The 27,739-nt window shown below is 52.6% G+C and overlaps 7 protein-coding genes across 7 annotated transcripts; 4 read left to right on the top strand and 3 right to left on the bottom strand.

The window, feature by feature from the left end:
• Positions 1-581: 581 nt before the first annotated feature.
• Positions 582-2,178, bottom strand: HER10_EVM0007727 (glycosyl hydrolase family 7; the record flags this gene model as incomplete). Its single annotated transcript, XM_035477272.1, has 6 exons — positions 582-770; positions 834-1,028; positions 1,077-1,290; positions 1,349-1,437; positions 1,504-1,927; positions 2,000-2,178. The coding sequence occupies 6 exons, from the start codon at positions 2,176-2,178 to the stop codon at positions 582-584; spliced, it is 1,290 nt and encodes a 429-aa protein (XP_035330804.1).
• Positions 2,179-5,645: 3,467 nt separating this feature from the next.
• HER10_EVM0010030 (riboflavin transporter MCH5) lies at positions 5,646-7,101 on the top strand (the record flags this gene model as incomplete). Its single annotated transcript, XM_035479500.1, has 2 exons — positions 5,646-6,083; positions 6,148-7,101. The coding sequence occupies 2 exons, from the start codon at positions 5,646-5,648 to the stop codon at positions 7,099-7,101; spliced, it is 1,392 nt and encodes a 463-aa protein (XP_035330927.1).
• Positions 7,102-7,772: 671 nt separating this feature from the next.
• Positions 7,773-10,117, top strand: HER10_EVM0007408 (dienelactone hydrolase). The gene is made up of 4 exons (XM_035476966.1): positions 7,773-8,073; positions 8,137-8,236; positions 8,319-8,668; positions 8,759-10,117. The coding sequence occupies exons 1-4, from the start codon at positions 7,935-7,937 to the stop codon at positions 8,959-8,961; spliced, it is 792 nt and encodes a 263-aa protein (XP_035330784.1). The 5' UTR covers positions 7,773-7,934; the 3' UTR covers positions 8,962-10,117.
• A 361-nt stretch (positions 10,118-10,478) lies between these two features.
• HER10_EVM0011000 (uncharacterized protein) lies at positions 10,479-12,871 on the bottom strand (the record flags this gene model as incomplete). The annotated part of the gene is made up of 2 exons (XM_035480442.1): positions 11,914-12,871; positions 10,479-11,801 (listed from the first exon to the last, which is right to left on the bottom strand). The coding sequence occupies exons 1-2, from the start codon at positions 11,977-11,979 to the stop codon at positions 10,479-10,481; spliced, it is 1,389 nt and encodes a 462-aa protein (XP_035330975.1). The 5' UTR covers positions 11,980-12,871.
• Positions 12,872-15,363: 2,492 nt separating this feature from the next.
• Positions 15,364-17,252, bottom strand: HER10_EVM0006783 (high-affinity nicotinic acid transporter; the record flags this gene model as incomplete). The annotated part of the gene is made up of 6 exons (XM_035476359.1): positions 17,016-17,252; positions 16,618-16,938; positions 16,332-16,556; positions 15,849-16,270; positions 15,588-15,780; positions 15,364-15,529 (listed from the first exon to the last, which is right to left on the bottom strand). The coding sequence occupies exons 1-6, from the start codon at positions 17,165-17,167 to the stop codon at positions 15,364-15,366; spliced, it is 1,479 nt and encodes a 492-aa protein (XP_035330750.1). The 5' UTR covers positions 17,168-17,252.
• Positions 17,253-22,312: 5,060 nt separating this feature from the next.
• Positions 22,313-24,206, top strand: HER10_EVM0001132 (uncharacterized protein; the record flags this gene model as incomplete). Its single annotated transcript, XM_035470888.1, has 8 exons — positions 22,313-22,438; positions 22,491-22,629; positions 22,681-22,865; positions 22,927-22,963; positions 23,027-23,094; positions 23,155-23,528; positions 23,586-23,653; positions 23,704-24,206. 8 exons carry the CDS (start codon positions 22,313-22,315, stop codon positions 24,204-24,206), a joined length of 1,500 nt encoding a protein of 499 aa, XP_035330400.1.
• Positions 24,207-24,875: 669 nt separating this feature from the next.
• Positions 24,876-27,660, top strand: HER10_EVM0004613 (C6 zinc finger protein). The gene is made up of 2 exons (XM_035474249.1): positions 24,876-25,264; positions 25,372-27,660. Exons 1-2 carry the CDS (start codon positions 25,097-25,099, stop codon positions 26,599-26,601), a joined length of 1,398 nt encoding a protein of 465 aa, XP_035330612.1. The 5' UTR covers positions 24,876-25,096; the 3' UTR covers positions 26,602-27,660.
• The last annotated feature ends 79 nt before the right edge of the window (positions 27,661-27,739 follow it).

Genomic DNA, 27,739 nt, shown 5'->3' with positions numbered 1-27,739 from the left:
CCGAGCCTGCGAATCGATCATCGTACATGCCACGACTCCAACGACTCACCGGCTTAAGTGATCACGATTATCCTAAAGCCGACACTCCCCGATGCCCTTGGACGCCCCTGCGCCCGTGGTTTGACCGCGGTACTTACCGGCAAAATGAGTCAGCAGAAGGGTGGAGTTGATACTTTTAATAGCTAAAGGCACACTTTTGTCCCGCTCCTGAGAGTTACAAGAGGCTCTTGGCCAATATGCTTGTCGAATACTGCGGTCTGTTGCCAACGCGTGTACGGCTCCCCGATACTCCGATGCTACTCGTATCAACAACGTCTTGAAGTCGACGAGCTGCGTTCACGACAGACCTCTTTGACTCCGAGACACAAACACCAAAAGCCTTCGTTGTGCTGGATAGTATGGATAAGTGTATTTGGATCCGAGTCTATGGGACAAAGCCGGATGAAAGAAATGGTGCCGGCGATGGAAGAAGAGAAGTTATATACAGGGAAAAGAAGAGATACCCTCCACTCAGTATACTCTTGGAGACATTCCCGGAGCGATCAGGGTCGTGTGCAACTTCGAGTCTTCCTTCAGCCCTCTTAGACAGCGTAGGTGCTGCCGATGGGACCGAAGCGGATGTTGGACCAGACAACCTGCGAATTGGGGAACTGCTCGATAACTTCGGCGGGAACACCAGAAGTCGGGGCGCAAGGTCCACGTTCGGTGCCGGGCTCTCCAGCCCTCTCGGGCGGGTAGGTGGAGTCGAGCCAGAGCATGTTGGCGTAGTGCTGCATCGGAACATTAGCTTGGCATAGTCAAAAGCTGACGGACACACTAGTGAGAACACTTACGTCGCTCCAGATGGACATCACAAGAGTCATGGGAATGTTGAGCGCGGCGTTGAGCTGGGGGTATCCGCCGACCTCGTTGAAGCGGTCTCGCTCGTTGAAGACAGCGAACTGGCGCTCGCAGTACTCGGGCGTGATCTCCGAGGTCTCGGGCACACCTGCCCACTTGGCGCCGGGGACTTCGATGGTTCTTCCGTCCTGAATGAAGACTTGATACATGCGGTCGGGAGAGAAGCGGGTGATGACGGTGAACTTCTTGGTGGTGTCAATGGTCTTTCCGGGGCCGTAGAAGTCAGGGTTGCCCATGCGGTACGGGTTGTAGTCGCAACCGTTGGCATCGCAGCCGCCGCCGTAGCGATCCTCGGAGTATGTGCCACCGCAGTTGGAACCCTCGCAGACGTGGTAGTTGTTGTTCTCGCAAGGGTGAGGAGTCAGAGCGTAAGCGTAGGCGTTGGATTCCCTGGGCATTGGTCAGGATTTGAGCACCTCTCGAGTGAGAATTGGTTCGAATGTCTTACCAAACATCAATCTCGGCGCAGCAGGCGCCCATGTTGCCGACACCGGCACTGTCATCGGTCTCAGAAGGCTCCCAGCCTACGACATTGCCCTATTCGTCGTCACTGTTAGTCGGAGCTTTTTCCCATATTGTCAAGCACTGAAGGTTGTGGCTTACCTTGCCGCCAATGAACTTAAGATCGCGAGCACATTGCGCGTCGCAGTAGCCAGTACCGTACTTGGCTCCCGCCTTGTTGTTAGGCTCCGAAGACAAACCGCCGTCCTCCTTCATAGCAACGAAGTACAGAGCACTGTTCATGCCACACTCGACACTGGACAGGTCGACGTCGAAAGCGAATTCGTTGTTCAGGAGCTGGAAGGTTTGGTACTTGCTGTCCCCGTTCATGAGGTACATACGAGAGCCAATATTCTTGCCATATTGGTGCTCCTGGACGAACTTTAGAGTCATGGCATTGCCACTGGTCGACACGCCGTAGGTACCGCCGTACTCGGCTCCTTCGACAGCGCAAGTCTGGGCGCAGCTGTCTCCGGTCGTGCACAACCCAGTCCACGAGTTTCCATCGTAACAGTTCTGGTATCCGCTAGATCAGTGTGTCAGCCACTGCAGTTGTTCATCGTGTGAAGAAAAGACAACAATCAGCATCGTCGCTTACCCAACGCCATGAACCCAGCGCCAGTTGGCGTCGATGACGACCTCAGCGTTGACGTTCGAGCATGATGAAGAAGTACACCTCTGCCAGCTCAGCTTGGGATGAGTCTCAGGCTGTTCGGTGCCGACTTGCTGAGCCACGGCCATGGCTAGCATGGAAAGTGCTGAGAGAGTGTACTTCATCGTAAAGGAAACCGCAGAGACTGAAGAATCGTCTTGAAAGTTGGCAAGTGAATGCTGAGCGTAAGTCGTGAGGAGCCTACTTTACATTTCAGTTGAACGCGGATCGCCGCTCCATATTTATGCTCCCATCTTCGTTCAGAAGTATTTGGCCTCTTGACATTGCGGAATGAGGCTCCCCGAGAAGATTCTCTCTAGCGTCCCGGACTCCGGGAACATTGCGTACAGTTCCGTGATCGAGTCTCTGGCATTTCTCGAAAGTCGACGAAAGGCGTCAAATTGTTACATCGCCAATGCCCACAAGGCCGAAGTCTCGTCTCGAACGCGTGCCATGTGACCTTGGATCGCATTCTACCTTGTCGTCCAAGTCTTGGAACGAGTTGACCGGGACGAAGTTCCCGTCGGCAGCTAAGCCCCACTTCCAGAGTTGGCAAAAGTTGAATGTTTGATACAGGGAAAGAAAACCTTGGATTGCGGATCTGAGGGCTGTCGCGCCGAAGCAATTGCCTTATCGAAAGACTGCCAAGGTCTTGTAAACGGAGAGGAGGTCTGCTCCATTGGTTTGTTGGTGAGAGTCAACGGTATGTGGTAGCCAGGTGATGGAGAGCCAAGTCAAGGTTCCAAGAGCCAAGATCTCGGCGACGGTAAGACTGAGCAAATAGCTCCGGGATGTACGGGATTGGATGAATGACGGTCGTCAGGAACGGCCGCGATGCCTTGCCGATCGTGCCTGTCTTCGGCTCTCGCTAGACCACCGTCCGAAAACGTCCGGCAGGGCTCCCTTGCCCGTGTCGGAGCTTGATCAACGTCCAAGCAGGCTTGCGCGGATAGCAAAGCTCGGCAAAGGTATGTTCCTGAACCCTCCAATATAGTACCAGGTGTCCATCGGCGCTGAGCAGCTCAATGGCCTACCGAGCCACGACGACAAGTGTATGCGGATGTTTCGAGGCTTGAACCACCTTTCAAGTACTTCAGTCAAGGCAGTCCACCTTCTGCTACGCAGCTAGAGTCAGCAAATGTGACAGGAGTGGATACGCGACGCAGATATAGCGTGCCATCACTCACATCGTAAGCTTTCTTGGCGAATACCAGCGAAGTCTGGTTGTGAAATGCGCAGACAGAACCAGCGGGAATTTCAGGAGACTGGCGCTGACGAGTGTCATGCGAACCGGACGTCGAGACGGGAAGTCTAAGTCAGCATCGTCGAAAGATGGGTGGCTACCTATCAGTTGCTTGACACCTCATGGACGGCAGACGTTGCGTTGTCCGAAATATTGCTCTTGGCTTGAAGTCTATGCCGAACGGGCGTCTGGGGGATCTGCGGGGTGAGTCTCGGCGTGAGTCTCGGCGTGCAGCGATCGCAGGGGAGCCGGGGCTAAATAGTTGTGACCCCTTGGTTCCGTAGCGGGGTAGACGGGCAAACATCGCGGTTCGCGGAGGTTGTAGCTCCGTTCGCGATGCCATTTTTCCATATTAAGGGGTTCGTCATGTGTGGTTTTGCCGGTGATAATGTGTCTTCCTCTTTGAATCTGCGATGCAACGCCATTTCTCTCATGCTGTGCAAACTCCGCCTGATTACTAACCCAGTGGAGTGGGAAGAGATCTCATTAAAAGCCAACCTGCGTGTTGGCTACGTTCATACATGTAGGTTGAAGTAGTTTCATATAGCCCAGCTGAGATTGACCTTCAAGGTAGTCGAAAGGCGGGCCGGAACCAGATCACTGATTGCAAACCGCTCTCCAAATCTTTCTCTATGACGAAGCAATCTGAATAGAGCTCAAATGATGCACGTTAGCAAAGTGCTCAACGTTGAGTCTATTGTCACCGGGCCTTCCTGACTCCCTGGCCTAGCCTTCGGCGAATTGAGAATCTCAGATAACACACAACTAAAGTCTGCATCCTAGCTTCTCATGACGCTCGCTTAGCTACCTCATGGTTGGAAGGGGAGAGCGGACTTATAGCATTGGTGGCCTCATAAAATCTGCCTGCTCGTGGTATTGCCTGGAGCTGCTCTTTTCGTCGTATGACAACCGTCAACCTGACAGCTTTGAACGCGGAGCGACTCGTCTGGGAGCTGACGGTGCAGTCCAAGCATCTATAGTATCCAATGTGAATGTATGGTATCTGTGTTGGATGAAGAGATTCACCCGGCTTGGCAAGCAGGGCGTTTGCAGGACCTCAGACGAATGAACGTTGGACTCAGCTTAGGCTAAGAAGTTCGGAAGGACAGGAGCTCAAGAGCAGATGAGCATAACTCAGCTGTTGCAAGTCCACCAAGGCGTAGACTCGTTGCATACGAAGAAACATGTACCATAGCTGACCCAACTCCTCCGAAGAGACAGGATGACTTCAACCCATACTCCAAAGTCCGTCAACCACACAGACTACGCCCACCATTTGATAAGGTAGGATCTTGACGGGATCAGAATCTGTGATGAGCCACCTCACTATTATTGAAGAGCTCGCTATGTCTTCAAACGCTTTGATCGGCACAGCGCAATCATCTCTGCCTGAGATTTGGATAAGCCTGAAAGGTTTCGTCGACCCCCAAGCCCGGGTCGAAGGCCTGAGGGTAAAACCTTGTTTAATTCTGGTGAATTTGTGAAGAATGCAATGTGCACGAGAATTCGCTATACCAAATGAACCATAGAGTAATTCGGGGCATGAGTTACATGTGGGCAACAAGTTGTGTAATGGGTGTGGACGCGACAGACGAATGCTTTCATCAATTTGAGGTTGTTGTTCATGATGACTCAGGTAAACATGCAAGGGCAGACGTACAGCCTGCGTCGGGGAACTATTGATCAACAGGAGCTGCAGTGTCGAGGACCGCATTCGCATTCCCTTGGCGTCGATTCAAGTACGCTACGTGCTGTTTGAGAAAGCTGCAGTGCTGCACGGTACTTGCGAGTTGGTGATCAGACGACGTTAGTTGTGAACAGTGGACAGCGTCATGAACCTAAAGCATACAGAGGTTATGCCACTTGCCAACCATGAAGTCATCGTCACTCCTAAAACGTCTCCAACGAGCTTGCAGATGCCACGGCCTGCCGAGACTCGCCTCTAACGGGGCTCCCGTCGGGCTGGGCTGCGTCTTCTCAAACTGACTGTAAACATATCAGCCTCCGGAAGCTCGCCGGCGCACGTGCGCTTTCGGCCGTGCCGTAGCCGCAGTCAAGCAAGTCGATCGGTGAAGTCCCAAGGGCTCGGACTGGCACGTTCCTCCCGACTAGCTGCCAAGCTGCAGAAACAGAGCCCACAGGTTGCGTGAAGATTTCAAAAGTTCATGTACGCCTCACGGGTGGGCATCTCGTGACGGTGGCCGCGGGCAGTCGGTCCCGAGGTGTGGGAGGTCTTGGTGGCATTCAATAGACAGCGACACGCCTCGTTTATGCCCAGTTTGAGGATTGAGCCGATCCAAGCTTCTCGAATCTCTCGAAGACGCTGAGTTCTCTGAGATCAACGCAATAATGAACGAATCAACCGAGATCAAGGATGACGTGAAGGATATCGTCGAGGGCGGACCGTCGAGAGGCAACTCGGGCGAGGGTCGCGGGGAAGTACTTCAACAGTCGCGCGCCGAGTCGGAGAAGAGTAAGTCAACGCCATCGACAGACCAAGGACGATCAGGCGAGCAGGAGAAACAAGAAAAGGTCACTCAGTCGGTTGAAGATGACTTCCCCGAAGGCGGCACGCGAGCATGGTCAGTGGCGGCCGGCACAGCAGCCATCCTGTTCTGCTCTCTGGGGTACACCAACTCGTTTGGCGTCTTTCAAGCATACTACACGCGCCATCAGCTTTCGGACCATACGCCAGACGACATATCGTGGATCGGATCGATACAGGCATTCTTGGTGTTTGCGTCTGGTGCTATAGGAGGGCCAATATTTGACCGGTATGGCGCATGGGTGAGTGAAGCAGAAGGCACAGGCGGGCTGGTCTCGCCATCGAGAAGATGCTAACCTTGACTAGGTCATTCGTCCCGCCGCGATAGTATACATCTTCTCGGTGATGATGACGAGCTTATGCAACGAGTATTGGCAGTTCATGCTCGCTCAAGGTGTGCTCAGCGGCATATCGAACGGATTGATCATGTTCCCAGCAATGGCCGCCACGCCTCAATACTTCAAGAGGAGGAGAGGAGCAGCCATGGGTCTTGCCATTGCCGGCTCCTCGTTGGGCGCAGTCGTTTTCCCGATCGTTCTTTCAGAGCTTCTGGACACGCTAGGATTCGGCTGGGCTGTTCGCATTTGCGGCTTCATCATGATGCCGTTCCTCTTATACTCGTCCGTCGCCGTCAGGGCCCGTCTTCCCACTCGAAGGAGTCAGTTCTTCATCTGGAAAGCTTTTCGACAGCCACTGTTTCTGTGTCTCACTGGTGGCGTGTGCCTCATGTTTGTGGGCATGTTCATCCCCTTCTTTTACCTGCCGACATTCGGTATCGATCACGGCTTGAGCCCGTCACTAGCGTCTTATTTGGTGGCCGTCATTAACGGAGCCTCGATCCCCGGCCGCATCATTCCAGGCGTCCTGGGCGACAAGTTTGGTCGCATCAATATCTTGTTCACTGCAGGATTGTTGACCGCCATCTCGATTCTCTGCTGGCCCAAGGCCGTGACTGAGGCCGGAATCATTGGCTTTGCCGCAGCGTATGGTCTCACTTCTGGCGCCATCATCTCAGGAGGGTCTGTGGTCTTCACCCTCTGCCCGAAGACGCCGAAGGATATCGGCACCTACATGGGAATGGGCATCGCATTCGCATCGATTGCTGTGTTGATTGGGCCACCGGTCAGCGGCGCGTTGCTCAATCAGTACCACGGTTACGACCAGATTTCCGTGTTTGGCGGCATTATTTGCATGGTCGGGGCGGTTCTGACGCTTTGCGCAAAGCTGTTCACTACTGAGGGTCTTTTAGGATTCGTCTGAGAAGAAGCTTGCATGAAAGCTAGCCAGCCTTGGTATTCGAAAGCTGAGATACGGCATAACGGCATTGAGAGAGAATTGCTGCCATGGTGGCCTACGTCATGGATAGTTGGATAAGCTGGATCATTTTGACCGAGTCTGATGAATGAATACCCTCACCGAAACCTTACTAAGAACTAGTAATAAAGATTCAACATTCAACGCTTTTGCCGATTCGGCAGCGAGCCGGCCATTGATAAGTCGCAATTGCCCCACGCGGACCCCTCATCTAAATAACGGCAGTCCGTCCTAAACGATGCTCATTTCCCGTTGCTGCACGGCTTGGCCTTGAGAGAATCCAAGGATCATCACGTCCATCAATGTTGCATTTAAACATTGAACAAGCAAACAAAGCCACCACCGATACAGGGGCACCGAGCACAATGATTGGCGCACATTTCTGAAGCGGAGAAGAAAGAACTCGGCTTCCTCCTTGGGCCCAGACTGGAACCTTCTCCCCGCCCCGGCAACTCTCAATCCTTCACCGTTCGCGGTGTGTTTGCGGAGACGCGGAGCACACGGCTAGAGGATTGGATGACGTCTTCAAGGGTCTTGCGCCATGTCTACCGCCTTGGCAAAGGATATCTCCAAGATACCACCCGTATCTCCGTCCGGATGACCATCCAAGAAAATAGGTTCCGATCTGGCTTATTTGTAATCATTAGACGCGTGGAACGGGGAGAAGCTTAAATCTTAAAAAGATGTTGGGCTATCCCGCCCCGTCCCATGATTCCCTCCATCCGGTCTCCGTCCGCCGTGCTCTGTGATTGACTTACCTCCAGTCCAAAACCTTCGAGATGCTCAGCAAGACTATTGTCGCAGCCCTTCTGGGCTTCGTGTCTCTGACCAATGCTGTAAAGAAGTGCCCCGTTGCCGACGTTTCCGCCATTGCCCACACTGGCACCCCAATTGGCGAGGAGGTCAAGTACAACGGGCGTGAGTCTTTTCAATCTCACGCGACGTCTATCTGGCGCACAAGCTGACGCGACTTGTATGCAGTGACCCAATATGTCACCAAGCCAAGCACGCGTGGTAACAGGACTGTTGGAGTCCTTTACCTAACCGACGTTTTCGGAATCCAGCTCGCGCAAAACAAGCTGTGAGTACCTAACACCAGCCATAGACCATGGGCCACCACATGGCACAGTCGTGCCCATACCGATGCTAACGCAAACGGCCAGCCTGTCTGACAGCTTTGCTCGCGCCGGTTACATCTCCGTCGCGCCGGACCTGTTCAACGGCAGCCCCGCCCCGAACGACATCAACATCCCCGGCTTCAACACGACGGCATTCCTTGCGCAGCACGGACCCAACGTCACCGACCCGATCATCGCCAATTCCATCAAGTACCTGCGCGAGGAACTCGGCGTGAGCAAGGTCGCCGTCACGGGATACTGCTTCGGAGGCCGCTACTCTTTCCGCGTCCTCGCCGAGGGCAAAGGCGCTGATGTCGGCTTCGCCGCGCACCCGAGTCTTCTTACCGATGAGGAGATTACGGCCATCACTGGTCCCGCGAGTGTCGCTGCCGCCGGTACGTTATAATCCCGGCCCCCCTCCTCCCGGGGAGGCACCTGCAGAAGGGTACCTGGACTGTTCCTTGTTACTGACAACGCCGCTGTAGAAACTGATAACCTCATGTCACCCGCTCGTCGTGCCGAGGTCGAGGCCCTCCTCAGCGAGACTGGCCAGCCCTTCTCCCTCGCTGTGTATGGTGGTACCTCGCATGGATTCGGCGTTCGCGCCAATATTTCGGACCCTAGACAGAAGTTCGGCAAGGAGGAGGCCTTCTTCCAGGCTGTTCGCTTCTTTGACACCTGGGCTTGATCGAGCCTACAATTCTTGTACATATTTGAAAAAGTTTGCTGTCCAATCATGATCTCGACTGTACTGATTGCTTTCAACAATTGAAGTCCAATAGTCATCTGCGCTTCGAAGGCTTTGTTAAGTTGCCTAGATGGTGAGGTGTTTATCCGTTTTCGTCTATTCGTCTGGAATGCTCGCGATTCGTACTATGAGGTTGATCGTTCGTCTCCTCGTCTGTACCTATACCGGGAGGTAAAATCGATATGTTAGCGGTGCTAATGAGGTTACGAGAGAGAGAGAGCTGAATCGGATGCGCTCCGAGAAATGCCGAGAGCCTTGCCAGGAAATGTCATTGAATGTGAGAGCAAACAGCTCATCAGCACCATGGCCGCGCTCGCTGTAAGCAGCAGGCCTCGTACAATTCTTCTGCCCAAGGAGATGTATAGATGAGCACGAAAATTCCGAGAACAACTTGGTAAGTTTGCCATCGTGAGGATTCATCGGCATGACCGCAGAATCGGAGAAACTAAGAATTGTTAATTTGGCCAGTCAGGGGAGATGCACCTCGCTTTCCATAGCTGTAGTTCCACGCGCTGGACGCGTCTAGACCTCATCCTCATCCGACAATTGCCGTCCGTGGCGTCAACTAGCATCGTTAAGCTTTTTGTCCCTTCAGACGTCATGGTCATCATGTGGCTTCTTTTCCAGCGAAAAGCCAGGATCCAATGTCATCGGGGACCCCTAGCTGCAGCCTGCCGACAAATTCTCCGGGGACAACTGGCTACAACGGTAGTAACGAGCCTTAGCAGCGCGTCAAGAAGTCTTAAAAATTGACGGCAGAGTCATAATCAGCCTTACCATTCCCACTATCCGCTAGGTATTATCCCTAGAAAAGCACAGCTAGGTCGGATCACTTAAGCTTCCAGGACGATCGCACATTCGCAACACCCCCACTAGTCGTAGCACCAGACCAGGCGCACCCACCTACCTCGGTTTCGGTTTCGGGGTTTTAGGTACAACCCGTCTGTTCCTGTTTTGATCGTTTCAGATCGCTCACACTCTGACTCTACAGCTCATTTGTATTCCTAGTAGCTTCTGTACGAAGTAGTTGAATATGCCTTACCTTCAATGCTAATGACCAATATCCTAAGTAGGTAGGTCGAACGAGTTGCAGTCGCTAAGACATCTCCGGGCCATTGAAGCCCGCATTGCGCTCTGCTGCCGCTCGGCCGAAACCTTTAGGTTTTTGGTGATCGGCTAGTTAGACTTTCGAGCCTAAAAGATGTAGACGAACGGGTAAACGGGTGGACATTGAACAACGGAAAAGATGTCACTTGACGGCGGAATCTGGCGACACCGCCGAGCCGTAGGATAGCACTGGATCATCGTATACGGCTCGTACGACCCGCGGTAGCCCTGACTGTCTGGACTCTGCTCTCAAGTCTGATGAGGTAGTGTGATCTCTGACGAGGCAATACAATGCATGAGCGGAATATGGTAGTCTAAATGTTTTGTTCTTTGATTTGTTTAGATGACAACTAAAGCTGTATACTCCTATCGCTTATGAATGCCAAAGGCCATTTGACCAACTCCTTCCACTCTGGATCCAAGTCTGATACTATCGCCCGCGCCGAGTTGATGCCCCATCCCTGCATGAACCACGTGGTAGCTTCCGTTGAGCGAACGACGACTGAGTAGTAAGCCAGTAGAGTCAGAGCCGCAGGGTCGCGGTTTCGAAGCAGCTGCAGATACTCCTCCGTGAGGTTAATGGGCCATGTCAAGGCCACCCGCAGCTCTGGAAAAGCCGTTGTCTCGACGGCGTGCATGATCCACCCGAGAAACACGTCAATCTCTTTGCTGACGATGGCTTTGGTCGGTTCGTCGGCGCTGGATGTCTTTAAGCTTACTTGAAGGTTCTCGAGGTGCTGTGTGACCGCCTCCAGCAACGGTGTAGACGCGGGAGTGACCACCTCTGTAAAGAAGTTCCTGAATGGCCCAGTCTGGATAGAGGGTTGGAATGATGATAGGATGTGACTCATTCCTCTCACGAGTAAGAACACGTCGAGGACGTCGTCGACTGTTGGTGCCTCTTGTGAATGGGGCGCTCCCCTTTGATACGGGAAAGTGGAGTATGCGTTGAGCAGCAGTAATGATGACGCCGCGAACAGAGCGTGGCAGTTTTCTGTCGTGATGTTCATGAGTGACTCTCTCATGCCCGCTATCGCATCGCTTTGATGTTGTGAGGCATGCAAGGCATAAGACTCGCGCTGCTCCGGGTGCAGATACCCCAGATGTAAAGCACCAATGGCGAGGATCTCGTGCATCAGGAACATGTACGTCAGACCAAGCTTTGGTACCTCGAACTGCCAGATGCTGCTCACGTCTGATGACCTGGGCATCGTGAGACTAGTGGCCGTGGAGTAGTGGTGCATCAGCTCGAGATCTGTGATCCACTTGCTCAAATGAACCGGTTCCACGGGCTCGGTTGAGAACTTGACAAAGTATGGAAAGGGGTCAGGGCTCGAGGCGGCGATAGACGACCTCCTATTTCCGATGGATGAGCCCCGGTCGCTGACGAAGTCTGCTGGTAGGTTGAGGGTGGCCTCGAGCAGACTAGGCGGCGTTAATGAGTGGTCTATCGGACTGATTGAGGGCGTTTGCGTCTTGCGGCTGCCGCTGGATCCCTTTCGCGATGAGCTCCTTCGCTGGAAACTCGGCACTCTTGAAAGTCCCGCTGCGTTAGAATTCGATGTCGGCTCCCAGCTCATGTTGTCACCGGAGCCTCCGTCCACTGAGCCCTCAAGAAGACTGCACTGGGTGTTGTGCCTGATACAGGCGCCACACGGCTTGTTCTCATCGCACTGGGTGAAGAAGTGTCAGCCGGGCCGCGTTCGATATACAAGATGGTTTGTGAGTGGTAGAGAGGTTGACGAGTGTGCATGTGTATGTGTATGGATGAAAGGTGGTAAGTACTTTTACGCGACGCTGTTTACACCTTGCACAGCCACCGCGAGACTTTTTGTACCCTAGGCGCGGCATCTTGCAGCAGGCAGAATAAGCAGCCCTTTAGCTATTGCTTCTCAGACCTGGGCTCTTATCCTAGATTGGCGCAAAGGGACAACTGCTGCCGTAACTTCCCCAACCTCGCGTCCGATGAAGAGTGGGCAGGCTGGACCCCAGACAGGCGAGCGAAGTCCCTTTGGGCTGCCAGATGAGAGAACCCTCACGATTTGGGGGACACCTAGACCTCAAACCCCCTTGCTACAGGAATCCGATGAGAGCGATGAACAGGGGAAGGAGGCGGCAATCTGACGAATCGGTTGAGTACCAGTGACGAGATGTCAGCAAGATGTGGCTCTTCTTCACTTCAAGAGCGGCGCGGTCCGCTAAAGGTACCGTAGACAACGATCCTTTGGTGTGTCGTTGGAAGTCTCGACAAGCAAGTCGAGGAGACCGAAAGCGAATATGTGGGGTTGAGAGGATGGATGGATGGTTGGTTGGTGGATGTTGAACGGTAAATGGGTTGGGACTGAAAGAGGAGAGGTAAGTCGGGGAGATGAGAGCCGGGGCCGGAGATGGTCTGTGGTGTTTTCTGCAGCGGAACGGCTGAGGTAATGGGCTTCGTGTGTCGCCGGTAGCGTGAATAAGTGATGGATGTAGTGTAAGGTAGTGTACTCAGGTGAGTGCAAGTAGTGGTGATGTGATGTATCTATCGTCCTGACTGTCGTTGGAGAGGAAGCTTTCTGCTGGCGCGACGAAGCCGTAGTTGAGTTCAATTCCGAATGGGGCCGGTTTTGAACACACCCAGGAACGAAGCGCGGAGCAAGCCACTCGAGTTATATCGTGAAGGGAGACGCGAGCGAAGCAGTGACCAGTGGCCTTGACGGGGAAGATGGTTCTTGGGATTCTCGGAGTGACTGGGAGTGAGTCTGCCCCGTCCCGTGCTGGGCAGCGCCGGGGCGGGTATTGAAGAAAAGCTGGCCCCAAACTGCGCCTTGCTGACGAGTCAAGCCGAAGCACGGTTGCGTGCGTCAGAAACACAATAACATAGCGGCTCGTACGGATCTGGAATGGCGTGTGCGTGGAGAAAGTGAAACGAACAAGGCCGTATGCTGCTTGTTCCTATTGGAGCCTAGCCCTGTTGTTGACTCTCGAGTGTAAAGATTGAAGGGAGGGGATGGGCAGGATTGTAAAGAAGCAAGAGTGGTGTGTGTCGGTGTGTACAGTTACGTTTCGTCTAAGCTATCATCAGGCCGAAGGACTCTTCCTATGTGGTGCCAGTGGTGGTGGCTCAGGCTCAGGGGTGCCACGAGAGGGGCGGCACTCTAATAAAGATTCAACACCTCTCTCGAGATCCATGTTCGCTAAATGACGATCCACGTCGGGTTGGGAGCTCCTGATCCTACCCGTTGGAAGCACTAGTAGGGAATTACTACTAACTAAGAGGTATCTATAGACATGCAGACTGAATATCACGCATGTGGCCAAGAGCCACGGCATCAAGACGTCAATTCCTCCACCAAGCCTCCATCGACGTCGGCATGCGTTGCGTGGAGTGGCATACCCAAATACATGTATTGGGTGGGCAACGCAACACACGCAATACGTGTATGGCTGGGACCATCCGCGCCGCTCAACCACTCAACGGCAACGCAGATGAGATAAGTCAGTGTGGCAGCATAGCATTCTGTCACCAAGGTTCCTACCAAGGTTCCTCCCAAAATTATCCTCCCGTCTTGGCCAGTGCCCACGCCATCACGCCGTGATCCCGGCGACGAGATTTGTGTTAGGCTTCCGGGGTTAACGGGCAGGACGGGGCCTTGCCATGCCCCTTTACCTCCATGAACCCTAAGCTCCCGCTACTACCCGGTCCCCTGTGTCCATCAATCCAAATCTTTCTTGACGGCTGTCAGCCCGGCAGCAAGGCACACTTGCCATCCCTCCCCTTTCCCCCTCGTACCTTACCTGTTGCTACGGATAGCCACAACCTTTCCGGGGGCGTTACAGACTACTATCTGTAAGGCTGCATTCCACCTCGCCGACTTATATCCCAAACGAGGACCATCGAGGGCATAAAACGGCCCAATGGCCCATCCTACCGGCAAGGACGTGCGCTCTAAGGAAATCAGCTCATCTACATTCGTGGGGCGCTAGCTAAGCATTTTTCGTGGCGCCAGCCCACTAGCCACGGGGCCGGAGAGTATCGATGAAACCGAAACCGAGCGAACCCTGAAAATCCCTTCTAGAAGAACAGTGATCTTCTGTGCCCTGATGTCGTCGTTCTTAAACTGTACCCATTTGATCGCAACCAACATAGCCCCACGGAGTCGCGGGTTTTTATCTTACAGAGATCGAAATTTCTACTCCTAGTCATACTCTAAAGCTCATGCATGTTTACGGCTTTGTAGTCTCGTGGCTTGGCTTCGGAAATTGACGTCTTTGGTTATGTCGTGTTCGTCGCGTTCGTCGCATCCGTCGTGTTCGTTGTCGTATGGCGTTCCAGACCTGTCGGTTCTGTCATTCTTGGGCGATGAAGTGGCTGAGCCACCCGAATAATTTTGTTCATCGGGTATGACGGATACAATCTGATGATCGCAAAGATTGGATATTGTGCCGCTCAAGAGCCAAACATGTTTGGATCATTATCAACATGATTCTTCTGCTCGCTCGCTCACTCTATCTCGCTCTCGACTGGTTGGGGGTTTCCGGATCTCTCACGGCAATCTTAGTCAGTTCAGACCACCAACATTCTCGCGGAAACAGTCCCTTGTTCTGAAACCGCCATCCTGGGTTCCATGTTCCTTCAACGTCGTTTAGGCCCCAGATTAAGCGCGATGGAACGATTCATCCCGCGCAAGGACTCCTCCGGGATCGACGAAGCGTCAAAAGCTTACTTTGATCCCGCCCACCACCCGCCGCGGCGCCCAGGTTTCTGAAAGGCCCCTTCATCGGCCAAGTCGTCTGCTGGCGTCTACAATGTACTGCCGCATCGAATCTCACACAAACATGGGACGTAGCGGCTCTCACTTGTTCGGACCGAAAATGCAGGTGTCAGATGTCATTATTGAGAACCTGTGACAATGAAAAGAGCTATAATAGCGACGGCAGCGATTAGAACTTCCCAACTGTAGGGTTGCGATCCGACTGAGTTCGTTACAAAAAGGTTCCGATGACCAGAGCCCGGATCGTGGCCGAGACTTGAGTGGAGCCTACTCTATTTGCCAGTCGTTGAGTGCATAGTCCCTCTACATAACACCGTTCCTGGTTTATGCCAAGGGTCCAAGTAGATCACCGGACGATTTGATTTTGGGGCAAAATACCACCAGACAAGGCGTCGAACATCCTGAGTGGATGGATTTGCCCCTCTATCTGATCCCTATAGCCTCAGCCCTTTGAGAGAGACGATTATCTAGACCACACTTCTCAGATCGTGTATCTGAACCACGGCACATTATCTGCGAGCTCAGCTTCCAGCTCCTTTTGCTCCGCAGTCAACTCCTGCACTCCGGCCTCGCTAGCAACTTGGTCTCTGCGGGCGTTCTCCCTTCTGCACCATGTGGTCATGAACAATGTCAAGAAGAAGGCCATGCTACGCAAAGTTAGCACGCGTCATCACTGGCCAAAGTGTCATTATGGTTCTCTCTTACCTCACAAAGCCAATGAGAATGCTGTGGCCGGTAGTGTAGCGAGGTCCATCCCGGCTAAGGTAGACGTAAGACGCGATGATGCCGCCGCAGTTACCACCCATGACTTGCATCGCAATACCGGTTCCCCGCTTCAGACTTCCGCCAATATTGCTACTGTTCCAGGCGAGGCCAAGTGGGATTTGAGGATAGATGCCTTAGTCATGACAGATTAGCATGCAGGCAGACTTTCGCCCCATCAGGGCGACGGGTGTAGAAGCTTACCGATGGCGGCAAAAATGGTGCCGGCATATTGCGCAGAGGACTTGCTGGTACCGACCAAGAGACCGAAGCCCAGGATCCCCACTAGCTGGAAGCCCATCAGGAAGATACCACGCTGTCTCACACGATCCGCATACCAACTGGCGGCGATCGTGAAGATACAAGCGAAGCAATACGGCGGCACCGACATCAGTTGAGCGGTGTTGGAGGTGTAGCCCATGTTCTTGATAATGGTTGGTAGGAACAAGGCAATCGAGTAGATGGGGCAGAAGCCCGCCATGCAGATGAGCATGTGGATGTAGATCTTCCAATCCTTGATGGCCTGCCAGACATACTTGATGTTGAACTCGTTAGACAAGTGGCCTGAGTCAACTTGCAGCCGGCGCTGGACTTCAGATCGCTCCTTCTCCGAAAGGAATTGTGCTCTATTCATGATGACGGTCAGCTCATGCTCCACGTCCAACGTTGTCTGAATTTTCAACATACGTGGCAGGATAGTCGTAGATTGCCCAGTACGCAGTGAATGACACCAAGATACTCAGAAGACCCTCGAGGATGAAAATCCATGCCCAGGCCGAGAGACCGCCTACTCCGTGCATCTCGGCAATTCCTCGCGCAAGGATACCACCGAATGCACCGGCGAGAGTCGCTGCAGAGAAGAAGAGAGCCATTCTGAAGCCACATTCGTTTCGGCAGTACCTATGCAACCACCTGTTAGACCCTCGTCCACACCAAGGACGTGCTCATCGGAGCATCAGAGGAGAGACCTCACCATTGCGTGATGTAGTAGTTGACGCCGGGAAACAGACCACCTTCAAAAATTCCGAGAAAGACTCGAGTCGCCATGAGCCCTGAGTAGTCCTTTACGAATCCTTGCCCGATCATCGACGCAGACCAGCAGACCATGATGAATGTCAGCCAGATCGACGGCCGAAGGCGCTTCATCATCATGTTGCTCGGGATCTCGGCCGCGATGTAAAACGGGAAGAGAATGGCAAGGCAGTCATTGTACTGAATTCCCTTCAATTTGAGGTCCTGCTCCAAGTGGTCCAACCTAGCATTTCCAATGTTCGTCCTGTCGAGGAAGCAGAGTCTTAATCCAGGTTAGTACCAGTGTCGCATGGCAGGATGCTGTGGTGGCATTGGTGCAATGTCTGTGCGACGACTCACAGGTAGATCAGACTCATAAAGGGAATGATGTGCCAGTCTAGCTTCCTCAAGAGCTTCTTAGTCGCATGTTGGTCGAAGGGCTGCGATTCGCCGACTTCGATTGATTCGGTGCGAGCGTGTTTTTCTGATACTTGGGCGCTATCGGACTCCATCTTGACATTCGACTAACTCAAGAGCAGGACAGAAAACCGGGGAAACCAGATCAGACGAACTTCTGGGGCAGACGACTTGGCTTTGTGGGGGAGGATGCGACTGCCGAAGTCAAGCTTTTAACTCCATCTCGAACCCTCACCAAGATTTAAACCTCCCTGTCAGCACGTCTTATCAAAGCCCTAGTGATATTGCCACAGCCAGCAGGGCAAGCAGCACGCAGGCTGACTGGATCTAGCCCTGGAAGGATTCATAAATGGAACATGCAGGTAAGACAGGAGGTTGGACACGCACTCGGGTATCTGGCCAATTGGTCTGGACCAGCAAGCCTGCATGCATCTCGCAAAGGTTAAAGGCCGATGGGAGAGGGATTTCACCTGTGACCGCTGCGGGCCGAGTACCAATGAATCAACACCCGCGAGATCTGTTGCAACCTTCCCAAAAAAGCGATGAGACTGGGGTGACATCGGGGTTCTCGTTTCCTATATCAGGTTACCGTTGGTCTGGTTTTTCTATCCTGCGACATAAGAGAACGCCCAACGGACAAATCGTCGCTTACCGCCGAGACAAGATAGGCGTGCTCATCACTCTGCCAAAAGGGCCAATTGCTGATGGGCGGATGCACGTCGGAATGCATGGTGATGAATAAGAAATGTGTCGGGCTGAGGGACAGGGTCTTGATGCCTCGGCTGGCCGCAGAAGGGAGAGATTCAAGGAACCCTATTAGGCTTCTAATAGGACACGTGGAAAATTCAGCAGTAAGACCACGTATTCCGCAACAGGGCGTTTTAGTCGACGCGCATATCAAGGTACGGGAGGCACCCTGATGCTCATCGGCACACAAATCCGGAAGATGCATCCTTGTCAGCAATAACATTGTCTTTGAGCTTGTGATACACGAGAGTACGTGCATCATCCTACCTTACGGAAAGATTAAAATAACAGATTCATGTTGGCCCTCAGAAGATTATGCCAGTCTCTGTTTCGTCTTTCTCAGTCGCTCAATTAAGACATGATTTGAATGTACGCGTGCGGGTTGTTAGGACTTCTGGAGATTGAGCAAGGCATACATGCATGCTCTCTTCCTCCTCAATGCTGAGGGTCTCAGGCGTTACTTTGGTTCCAGTTCACTTCCAGAAAGTGATTCGCTGAGGGCTGTCCGAAGAATCTCATCAGCGCCACAACCCTATGGCAGATGCAAATGCCCTTTCATCCCACAAGACGCGAACTCTTTGCAATACAATCTCGCGCCTGTGGCCGCCTGTGAGGCGTTCATTTCATGACCTCTGAACTCGACTACAATGACGTTGTTAGGGCCTTCTTTGAAACAAGTACTCATACCCGACACTAGTAACAACACCGTAGATGCTCCCCCAGGCCGTAGTCAAGGCAGCTATCATCCAAAACACCCTGATTTCCGGTACCCATCTTTCAACGATGGTTGAATCGCAGGATTTGGGTCAAGTCACACTGGTAACGTCATGTTTGATGGATGATAAGTACTTTACGACTTTGGTCTTAGCCCAACTCTCGATACTCGGCTCTCCTGCCATTGACCAATATACCTTGAATCAAGAATATTAAGAATCACACCAGGACATGTCAGAGCAGTCCTTTACTACCTCGTCGAGTTTATTGATCAAGTTCAATCTACATCTTCCTTGCGGTTCGAGACTCGACGACATATGCCTCTTAACAGGTCTTCAGGCAAAGAAGTGGTCAATGGTGAGATCAATGCACACCAAAGTATGGCCGTACCAAGAGCTGGAAAGTACAATTGAACGGACTTTTGCATGGACGCTGGCGAGCATGCTGCCGAGGCTTGGTCCTTGTACGGTATCACACCGAGGCGTGATAACTGTATACATCTCCAGTGCATAGAGGCCGCACAACATTCTTTAGAAGGGCAGCTCGCCAGAGCTCGATCCGCCCTTATTGAAAGATTTAGATCTGATATACTTTATCAAGGTCTTGCTTTTGATGTGTAGGAGCTGAATGCTTCGTGAAAGTCGGTGTTTGATATTCTTCCAGAACAACTTAGAAGCGGAAGGCCAGTTGTGTGGTTTACGCCGGCTCAACTCTTGTACTGATCGAAAGCGGCCTTAACACTACTTGTACCTGTCCGAGTTTTGTCTGCGTAGCATCAGATGAAGCTATTTAAGCCTTCAATGTATTTCATCAATGACAGAATATGACTGAATTGATCTCGGTCATGAAGAAATGCAGCAACCTTTTTGGGGCTAACTTCCTGTAGACTGCTGCCGTTTTGATACGGCGGTAGTAGATTCTCTGCTCATTCGGCTGGTTGAGGACTCAAGGCGAGGCCTCATTTCGACATAGCATTGATGGGGGGACCGGTCAGTACAGTACACATGCACCTATGTTGAAAAACAGCTCTCCCACGGAACAGCCGGTGAGATCGGAAAAGGCCTGTTGTGTTAATCGAGATTGATACGACTAAGAGACACTTCCAGCTCCAAAGGAGTCCATTCGATTTTGACCAACATGCACTTAATGCCTCTTTCCGTCACTTGTGTCAACAAAAACGACACTCTCTCACATAGTCATATGATCACTTCTGGGCCATTTACCTACTTTACTTATCTACAAATGTCTCGTGATTAGTTAGTGGAGCTAATAAACTAGATCGTCAACATCGTTCGAACTGATACAGATCATATCAACCGACATTGGCGCAAGGAATCTGTCAATTTATGAGCACATGGCGCAATCGGCGAATCGCTACTGATTCGAGGCATCTTAATGTCGTGGTTCCACTGCAAAACTTGCACGAATCATCTTCGTCGTCTACGTAGATGAGAACCTGTTCCACGTGCAGAAAAGACGCAGTCGTGAGGAGTCTCGGGAGTTAATGACTCGAAACCCGCCTGGAAACCCGCCTCCGAACCCGCCTCCAGGGCGCTCGATTCACCGCCTGGTCTGGCACTGAGGACCTGGATGCTTCCCGCCGGCGGGAGAGGTCCATAGAGTGGATTCGGCATGACGGGAGTGCATCACTGGGGGGAAGCCCGGTCAATTGCAATGATGATTTAACAAATCAAGGTCATGTCGGAAAAGGCACGCACATAAACACCATGGTGATGAAGATAATGCTATCCTGCCTTCTTGTCACATCATCTGTCAGATTGCGGATATGACCGATAGGGTTACGCAAGTGTCAAATCTTCATTTCCTGCAGCTTTCAATGCCGTTACTACGCTATCTGCGTGGAAGGGCTGCGGCATGGCGGCACAGTGCCAAGACTGGTTTCGCTTGGCTCTCCTCTCACGATTATTATGCAACGCTGTCTCTTTCATTTGATCAATCAATTGCGCTGGATGAAAGTTTACGATCTTGTTGGTAGCAAGCATATCTTGATTCCTCGGCTGAAGTCTGTCTTCATAAGTCAATTGACTATTATTCCGTCTGGGCTAGATTTCATTTTACCAGAAACAGCGAGCATTTCCCAAGACCAAACATTGTGCAACCCCGGATTGGCTAAGGTTAATGACTTGCCTGAGCTAGTAAACTCTCACGATCGCAGCGCCAGGTAAGGCAAGCCAAGCCTAGAGGTAGGCGCAAGCTGAGTGCTAAATTGCAAAGGATTGGGAAAGTCAAGCCAGTGCACGAGAGATAACGGCTTTCTACAGCTGGGGCCAGCCCTTGCCTCAAAGTCTAAGTGCAAAATAGGCATGCGGCAGCACGTCTTTGCCATGGGTTTGGAGCACGCTAAGCAACCGTTGTCACACCGGTGTGCGGCATGTGGCCATGCCATGGTAGAGGTCCCGGCCGAAAAAGTCCAGAGTACGCGGAAGGCCGACCAACGGTATCCGTCTGTTCCATCACACCTTACGATGATGAGCTAAAGCTTGGTTCCAGAACCCCTTGATTACTCCAGGTAATCTGCAGCACTTGGCGTGGCTTGAGGCGGGCGCTTGACTCAGGGAACACCTCGTTAAAGAAGCGCGGCTGTGGCGTTGGCGTAACTGGGCCAATTCACGCCGACCCGAGCTCCTCGTTCTCGTGGTTCCGCAAGGTCGCACCATCGCACATGACCTTTGAGAAGCTCAACTTTGAGGAGGAAGATATGACTTGTCATTTTTGCGGGTGTGGCTGCGGATAGCTCAATCAACATCCCGCCTCCGGGTTACGTCAACATCCTGATTCTTTATCGCTTCTTCTTCAGAGTCCGGGCCCGCGTTTGCGACTATCACGTGGGGACTTTGACGTGATTCAACTCAATTGCTCCACAACCAACCCCATGTGAGGGCATCCGCGCGCAGACTTGAATCGCACGCGCTCTACACGTGGTTAGCCACATGGAGCCGAAATGTGATAGCGGGCGGGGTGTTTGTCAACTCGTGCGGGTGCATGAGGCAAAGGCAGGGCCGCTTGCGCGAGAGTGGATAGGTCGATAGAGTGCTGCTTGCAGCAAGCCGCCAGAAACCACCACGATATTTGAGTTTCTTTATATTGATCAAGCAATATGATCTGCCCACCCGTTTCTCAGTGACCCAGAGAGATGGCCGGAAAGGTTGCACGGGCTCACTAGACGGCATGTCAACTTGAAACCCCGACCCAGCGGACATCGGACGAACCAATGGACCTCGTTGCCGGCACCAGGGTTCATGATTCAGACTTAGATTCAGCGCGCCCACCATAGTGGTCGCTCATGCCGAATTGAGCTGCGAGGCTCATAGCGTTTTGCCTTGTTCGGAGACTATTGTAACCCCAACTCAGGAATACTCGCGTGGGTCGAATCAATATCAGACGGTTTGCATGCATGTGTAGTATTTCTGGGCTCTCTGCCAAGATGCAGATGACAGACTCGCAGGGCTCGCGTACAAGATAGCCTAGTCAAGAATAGACATTGACCAACGGTTGACGGATATCCAAGGGCATTCGAATCTTGGATCCGGGCTGTCAAGTCCGTCCGAGGCACGATGATTCAACATACTTATCTCGTGGCCAAGCACTCCTCTGGGTCGACTTCCGTCTTATGCGTGCTTCCTGGAGACGCCCAAAGCCGCATTTAGGAGCGATGCCCCGAGCCTCCCGAGACGTATAATCGGGCTGGATAACATCCTTCAGGCGAACGAGACCTCGATTGGTCCCAGTGTTCTGGTTCTTCCACGTTTCACCTAACCATGAAGAACCACGTGCGGTGGTTCCTTGCGCTGCTACCTTGGGTAGCAGGTACCGTCCTCGGCCAAGACAACACCAATACAGCAACTTCTCCGTTGGAGCTTATGTCTCAGATCCCTCAATGCGCCGTGAGTGTTGATACCTTCAGCCTCCAGTCAACTTCATCTCACCCCAGGATAGGTTTCTTGTGTTACGACAGCGTTCTTCACTTCAGGCTGCGGACTGGATAACATCGCCTCATGCGTTTGCACCAATGTCACACTCCTAGATGGATTATCCGGATGTGTACAAACATCGTGTACATGGCAAGATCAGCTTTGTGAGTTCTCACCCGAACGCACCGAGCCTGGGTTTTATTGACAGATTTCAGCATTGTCTTACATGACAGATGACCTGTGCCGTCCTTACCCCCACCCATCTCGAGATACCGAGATCAAGTTGGTCGTTGCAGTATTGGCGGTGATAACCTTTCCGATTGTGATATTGAGGTTGGTTTCAAGATGGATCATAGCAAGCCGCTTGGAGCTTGACGATTGGATGACGATCGTCACTGCCGTAAGTTGATTGATGCTTCAACCATTCTCTACTGGCCCTTGGCAACTGACACTTGTTCTAGGCTATACTAGCTACCACCCTTGGTTGCGTAGTTGCGAGTGAGTATTCAATGTCTTGATATTCATCGCTATGATTCCAACTCAGTTACTGACTTTACAAAGCCGCCGATCTTGGCTTCGGGCTTCATTACTGGAACGTGAACCCGGAGAATGCCCAGAAGATCCTTCAAGTAAGTCGAACTTATGTCGCGCATCTACCAAGCTCAATGTCACTAATGGATTGATCATAGCTCTACTACGCAGTCCAAATGCTTTACGTCGTCGTCCTCATCCTGGCGAAGCTGTCTATTATTGCCCTCTTCGCCCGCGTCTTCCCCGATCGCAAGTTTCAAATCATCAACAAACTGGTGTTTGTATTTCTCGTTGGCCATGGACTGGTCTTTCTCTTTGTCATCATGTTCGAATGCACCCCCATCGCTGGAATCTGGGACCGGACTATCGAGCGGAAATGCGTCAATGTCAACGCCGTTGCTATGGCAAGCGCAATTCTTAGCATCGTTGAGGATATCGTCATTTTTGCTATGCCCATCCAGCAGCTCAGCAGGCTCCAATTGGGGTTCAAAAAGAAGGTTGCGGTTGGCTTCATGCTGAGTCTTGGATCATTGTGAGTACTAACGCTGCAGTGGAACTTTGAGTCTTTCAGCTAACTCATCTCTTTCAGTGCATGCATCACTTCCATTGTGCGATTGCGCTGGCTCGTATTATTTGCTGAGTCTTATGACACCACATGTAAGTTCAGGCGCTAAACTACATCCTAAGCAGAAGACTGACACAGCCAGGGGATAACGTCGATGTGGTGACATGGAGCATGGCCGAGATTTCGTGCGCCTTGATGTGCGGTAGTCTTCCTGCATTACGACCTCTTCTCAAGAAGATCCCCGGACTTCTCACGACTATTCGAGGCACACGCCCGACGGTTGAAGTCAAGGAAACTTTGAACAGGGCAAGCAGCCGGCTTTCATTCGGAGAAAAGAAGCCTGTCGCTCCAGCTCCCGTCATCACATCACGACACCGATCGGTACCATCCCCCGAGCCCTCGCCTTCAGAGGACTCATTCATGATCAAGGTTCACATTTCGGAGCATCTCGATCCGAGGATGAAGCCACTGCCACCAGCGCCATTACAACCGCTTAGTTACCAGCCTCCGTGGAGAGATAGCGCCACGTTGCAGGCTCCTAGAACGCCAATGACGCCGATGAGCATTAGGAGTTTCCGAAGAGAGGCAAATGCAGAGTACGAGTTAGACTTGAGAGGGGTCGTTAATACGAAGACCTGGATGTAGAACGCGAGCATGACTTAGAGATACCCATTTGATACATACTAAGATAGAGGCTGATACCCCAGTTTTGACATGGAAGTTGTTTCATATTGAATAGAGCATTAGTTTGTTAGTTTTACCTGCCTTACTTAATTACAAAAACGCTCCGAGTAAAACGCAGAGAGAAGGTGGGGTCTACGATGATTATGCGCAATACAGAACGCTAGAGGAATGTTTGAGCTAGAACTTATGGCAAGACACTTTACCTATTCCGCGTCGATTTGACGGAAAGTCGTACATGAGGTTCATTCTGTGGCGGGATTTAGGAGGTCCATGAAGGGTTGAAGCTAGGCATGGTGGCTCGGGCGTTGAGTGGGACGGCGATGTTTGCTTCTGTGTCCGAAAGGAGAAGTTCAAGAGCGTTTGAGATAATAACGTTGGATATGTTCATATAACCCTCACACTCTAAGCCGAACAATAACCTGCAGTAAGTTGAAATAAGAAAGGTTCAATTGATGAGATCTTGAAGAACAGTGGATTCATCTCATTGGGAGAGTGAGTGCTGCTCGGCCAATCACACCGGATCAATTCTCGGATCAAATACGATAAATCATCCGAGACCCCGAAAGCGAGGCCGTGGACCCACGTGCGGGGAGGCTGCCGAACAGCTTTCGAGCATGCCCAGTCGACATTCTGCAATTCTTCAAGCTCTTTGAGGCGCTGGATTATATGTCGACTAATCCAATGCTGACGCTCAGCTACCCGAAACTGATGCCAAGCGACGTCATATGCGGAATGCGCTCGTAGGAATGGACGAAGCCGTCCCACTCGAGCTACCATCCCATACCTTTCCTAGCCGCTACCCAGCCTAACCGAATCCACGCTCGTCGAGCGCCGCCCCACGATCGCGAACCATGAACATGGGCCAGAACGAGACCGGCCCGACAGCATCAGTATGCACGGCGTCGGACAAGCACACGAGCGGCAGTGGTTGCTGTTGCGGGACGTGTCGCAAGAACAAGAGAAGATCTCATAAAAAGTCTCGCAATGGATGCCACAACTGCAAAAGGAGAAAAGTCAAGGCGCGTCTCTCCGTGCTTCCTCGCGAAGCTGAATCGCTGTCCAACCACGCATTCGGCGCAATTGGGCTTTGAAAAGTAATCAAGGCTGACCGTTATGGATCTGCCAGTGCGACGAGACCAAGCCTGAATGTGGCAACTGTCTGAGATTCTCGATGCACTGCGACTTCGTTCCTCCGCCCACGAACCTACTCACTCAATCTCCTACCGACCTGTCGCCACCGGCACCGCGAAAACGGGGGCGTCCTCGAAAGGACTGGGACGCCGTCCGGAAGTTACCGACACCGAGTGCCTCCGAATCCGATGCGACCAAGACACCGCGGACACCGGCCCCTACAACGTCGGCCGAGCCCTCCTTCTCCTCCATCGCCCCCGCGGTGTTAAACCGGGACGATCTCGAACTCCTGCATCACTACATGTGCCATACAGCAATTACCCTTGGTGAAGCACGTGTATGGCGAGAACATGTGCCCCGACTGGGCTTCCAACATCAATACGTCTTCCACATGGTCCTGGCGATATCAGCACAGCACCTCGCGAGACTCCGGCCATCAGAGGCCCTACGCTACGAGACCCTCGCAGAGCGGCACTCCACAAGTGCTCTGCCGGCGATCACGAACCTTATGCCGAATATCAATCTAGACAACTGTCAAGCGCTTTACCATACCACGGTGCTCGTCTGTCTCTACACGTTTGCGAAGAAGCCAAACCCAGGGCATCTCCTAGTCGTCGCAGCGGACGGCGAGGTTCCTTGGTGGGGCTTACTCCGAGGAGTCCGTATAGTCGTCCAGAAGATGGGCATACAGGCCATCATCGCGGGCTGGGATGACGGAAACATATCATTCGAACATACCTGGACTCACTGTCCGCCATTGCCCGACCCCGTGCACAAGATGGTTTCTTGGGAACAACGATTCGAAGAGCTCGCCGATCTGGTGGCCACCACGCCTGAGCCCGAGCGCCAAATGTACACGATCTCACTTGACCTGCTCAAGGACTGCTTCAAGCAAACATTTGGCACCGAAGCGGAGCCGGAGGCGCACGTCCAGGGCCGATTTGAGGTCGTTATGCGCTGGCTGTATATCATGAGCGACGACTTTGTAATTCGCATCCAGCAAAAGGAAGCGCTATCCCTGATATTGCTGGGGCACTTCAATGTCCTGTTCCAAACCCTCGAACATTTCTGGTTCATGCAAGGCTGGTCGGAGCATCTCATGAAAGGGCTGTTTATTTCTTTACCCTCTCAGTATGCCCAATGGCTTCAATGGCCAGCCGAACAGATTAAGAAGCCGGCGTCCGTCGACCACGGTGTGCTTTCAGTTCAAAAGATGATTGATTGAAGCTTCGCCTCCTTGACGCATCGCAAAAACGCTTCTCAAGGTATCGGCGCTCGCTGCCGACCAAGGGCGATGGCCTGATGGGTCGTAGCCAGCGAGCCATCATCAGCCTCTCGGCCACCTTCCGACAACACCACTCCATGGACATGAGAGCGCCAGGGCCGATCAGGATCGACCCCATCGAAGGAAGAGCAGGTGACCAGACGAATGCATCGAGGACAGGGTGGAGGTTGGGTTCCATGCACCGCTTCTGGTCCATATTGCGGCGTCTTCTTTTGGCGATACGGATTCGCGCCAGAATCTTGCAATCATCCACAGTTTGTTGGTTCAAGAGATTGCGTCTGCATGATCTTGCGCGACCTACGTCAGCCTGCATCCGATCTTGCAATTGCTCGTCTCGTCAAGGTAAGTTGGCCACCTTTCAGGAAGGTCTTTGTAACTGACAAGTAACGACTCCCAGCGCGAATTACGAGCAAGACTGCGCCGCGGACTGAAGACTGGGGTTTGAAGGATCCGGGATGCCAGTCTCGTCGTTGGCAAACCTGGTTGTTGGTACCGCGATTATGGGTAGACTGCTTCAAGCGTACTCACACCGCTTCAAAGTCCCCATCGGAATCAGGGGCAGCGTCGCAGGTTGCTGCGCCTCTTCCAATAGCGAGGCGTCTTGTCCTACCTCGACCCAGCGACTCGGAATCGATGGGTATGGGACCAGCGGAGCACAGATCCAGGGACACGGAGCAAATCGGCCTTTGGTGGATCGGATCCAAGCAAGGGTGTGGCAATCATCCTACTGGGCATCCATGTCGAAACAATCGAAACGAGTGGTTGGTTTATGTAATTTATGTGGCAGAGAGACGGAGGGCAGGGCAGATGTTTTTACCCGTCGTTGGCAACACCACCCCGCGTCGAAGCATCCGGAGCAGCAAAATGGCGACGGCCGGAACAGCAGAGATCCAGTCCGCTTGGCCACTAGTAGTAGGCCTGCACAGGAGCGCCCTTCACACGGCCGTTTCCGCCAGGGGAATATAGTTTCTGACCGCTACTCTGCCGAAACCCCGGGTTTGGGGGCTCTCTCACATCTCCAGAATCAGTGCAACTGCTCCTGCTCCTTTGCGACTTTGCGACTTTGCGATCACCCCTT

The sequence above is a fragment of the Colletotrichum scovillei genome (assembly GCF_011075155.1).
Source record: "Colletotrichum scovillei strain TJNH1 chromosome Unknown Contig00008, whole genome shotgun sequence".
Classification (NCBI taxonomy): Eukaryota; Fungi; Ascomycota; class Sordariomycetes; order Glomerellales; family Glomerellaceae; genus Colletotrichum; species Colletotrichum scovillei.
This window is presented reverse-complemented; position numbering and strand designations above follow the sequence as displayed.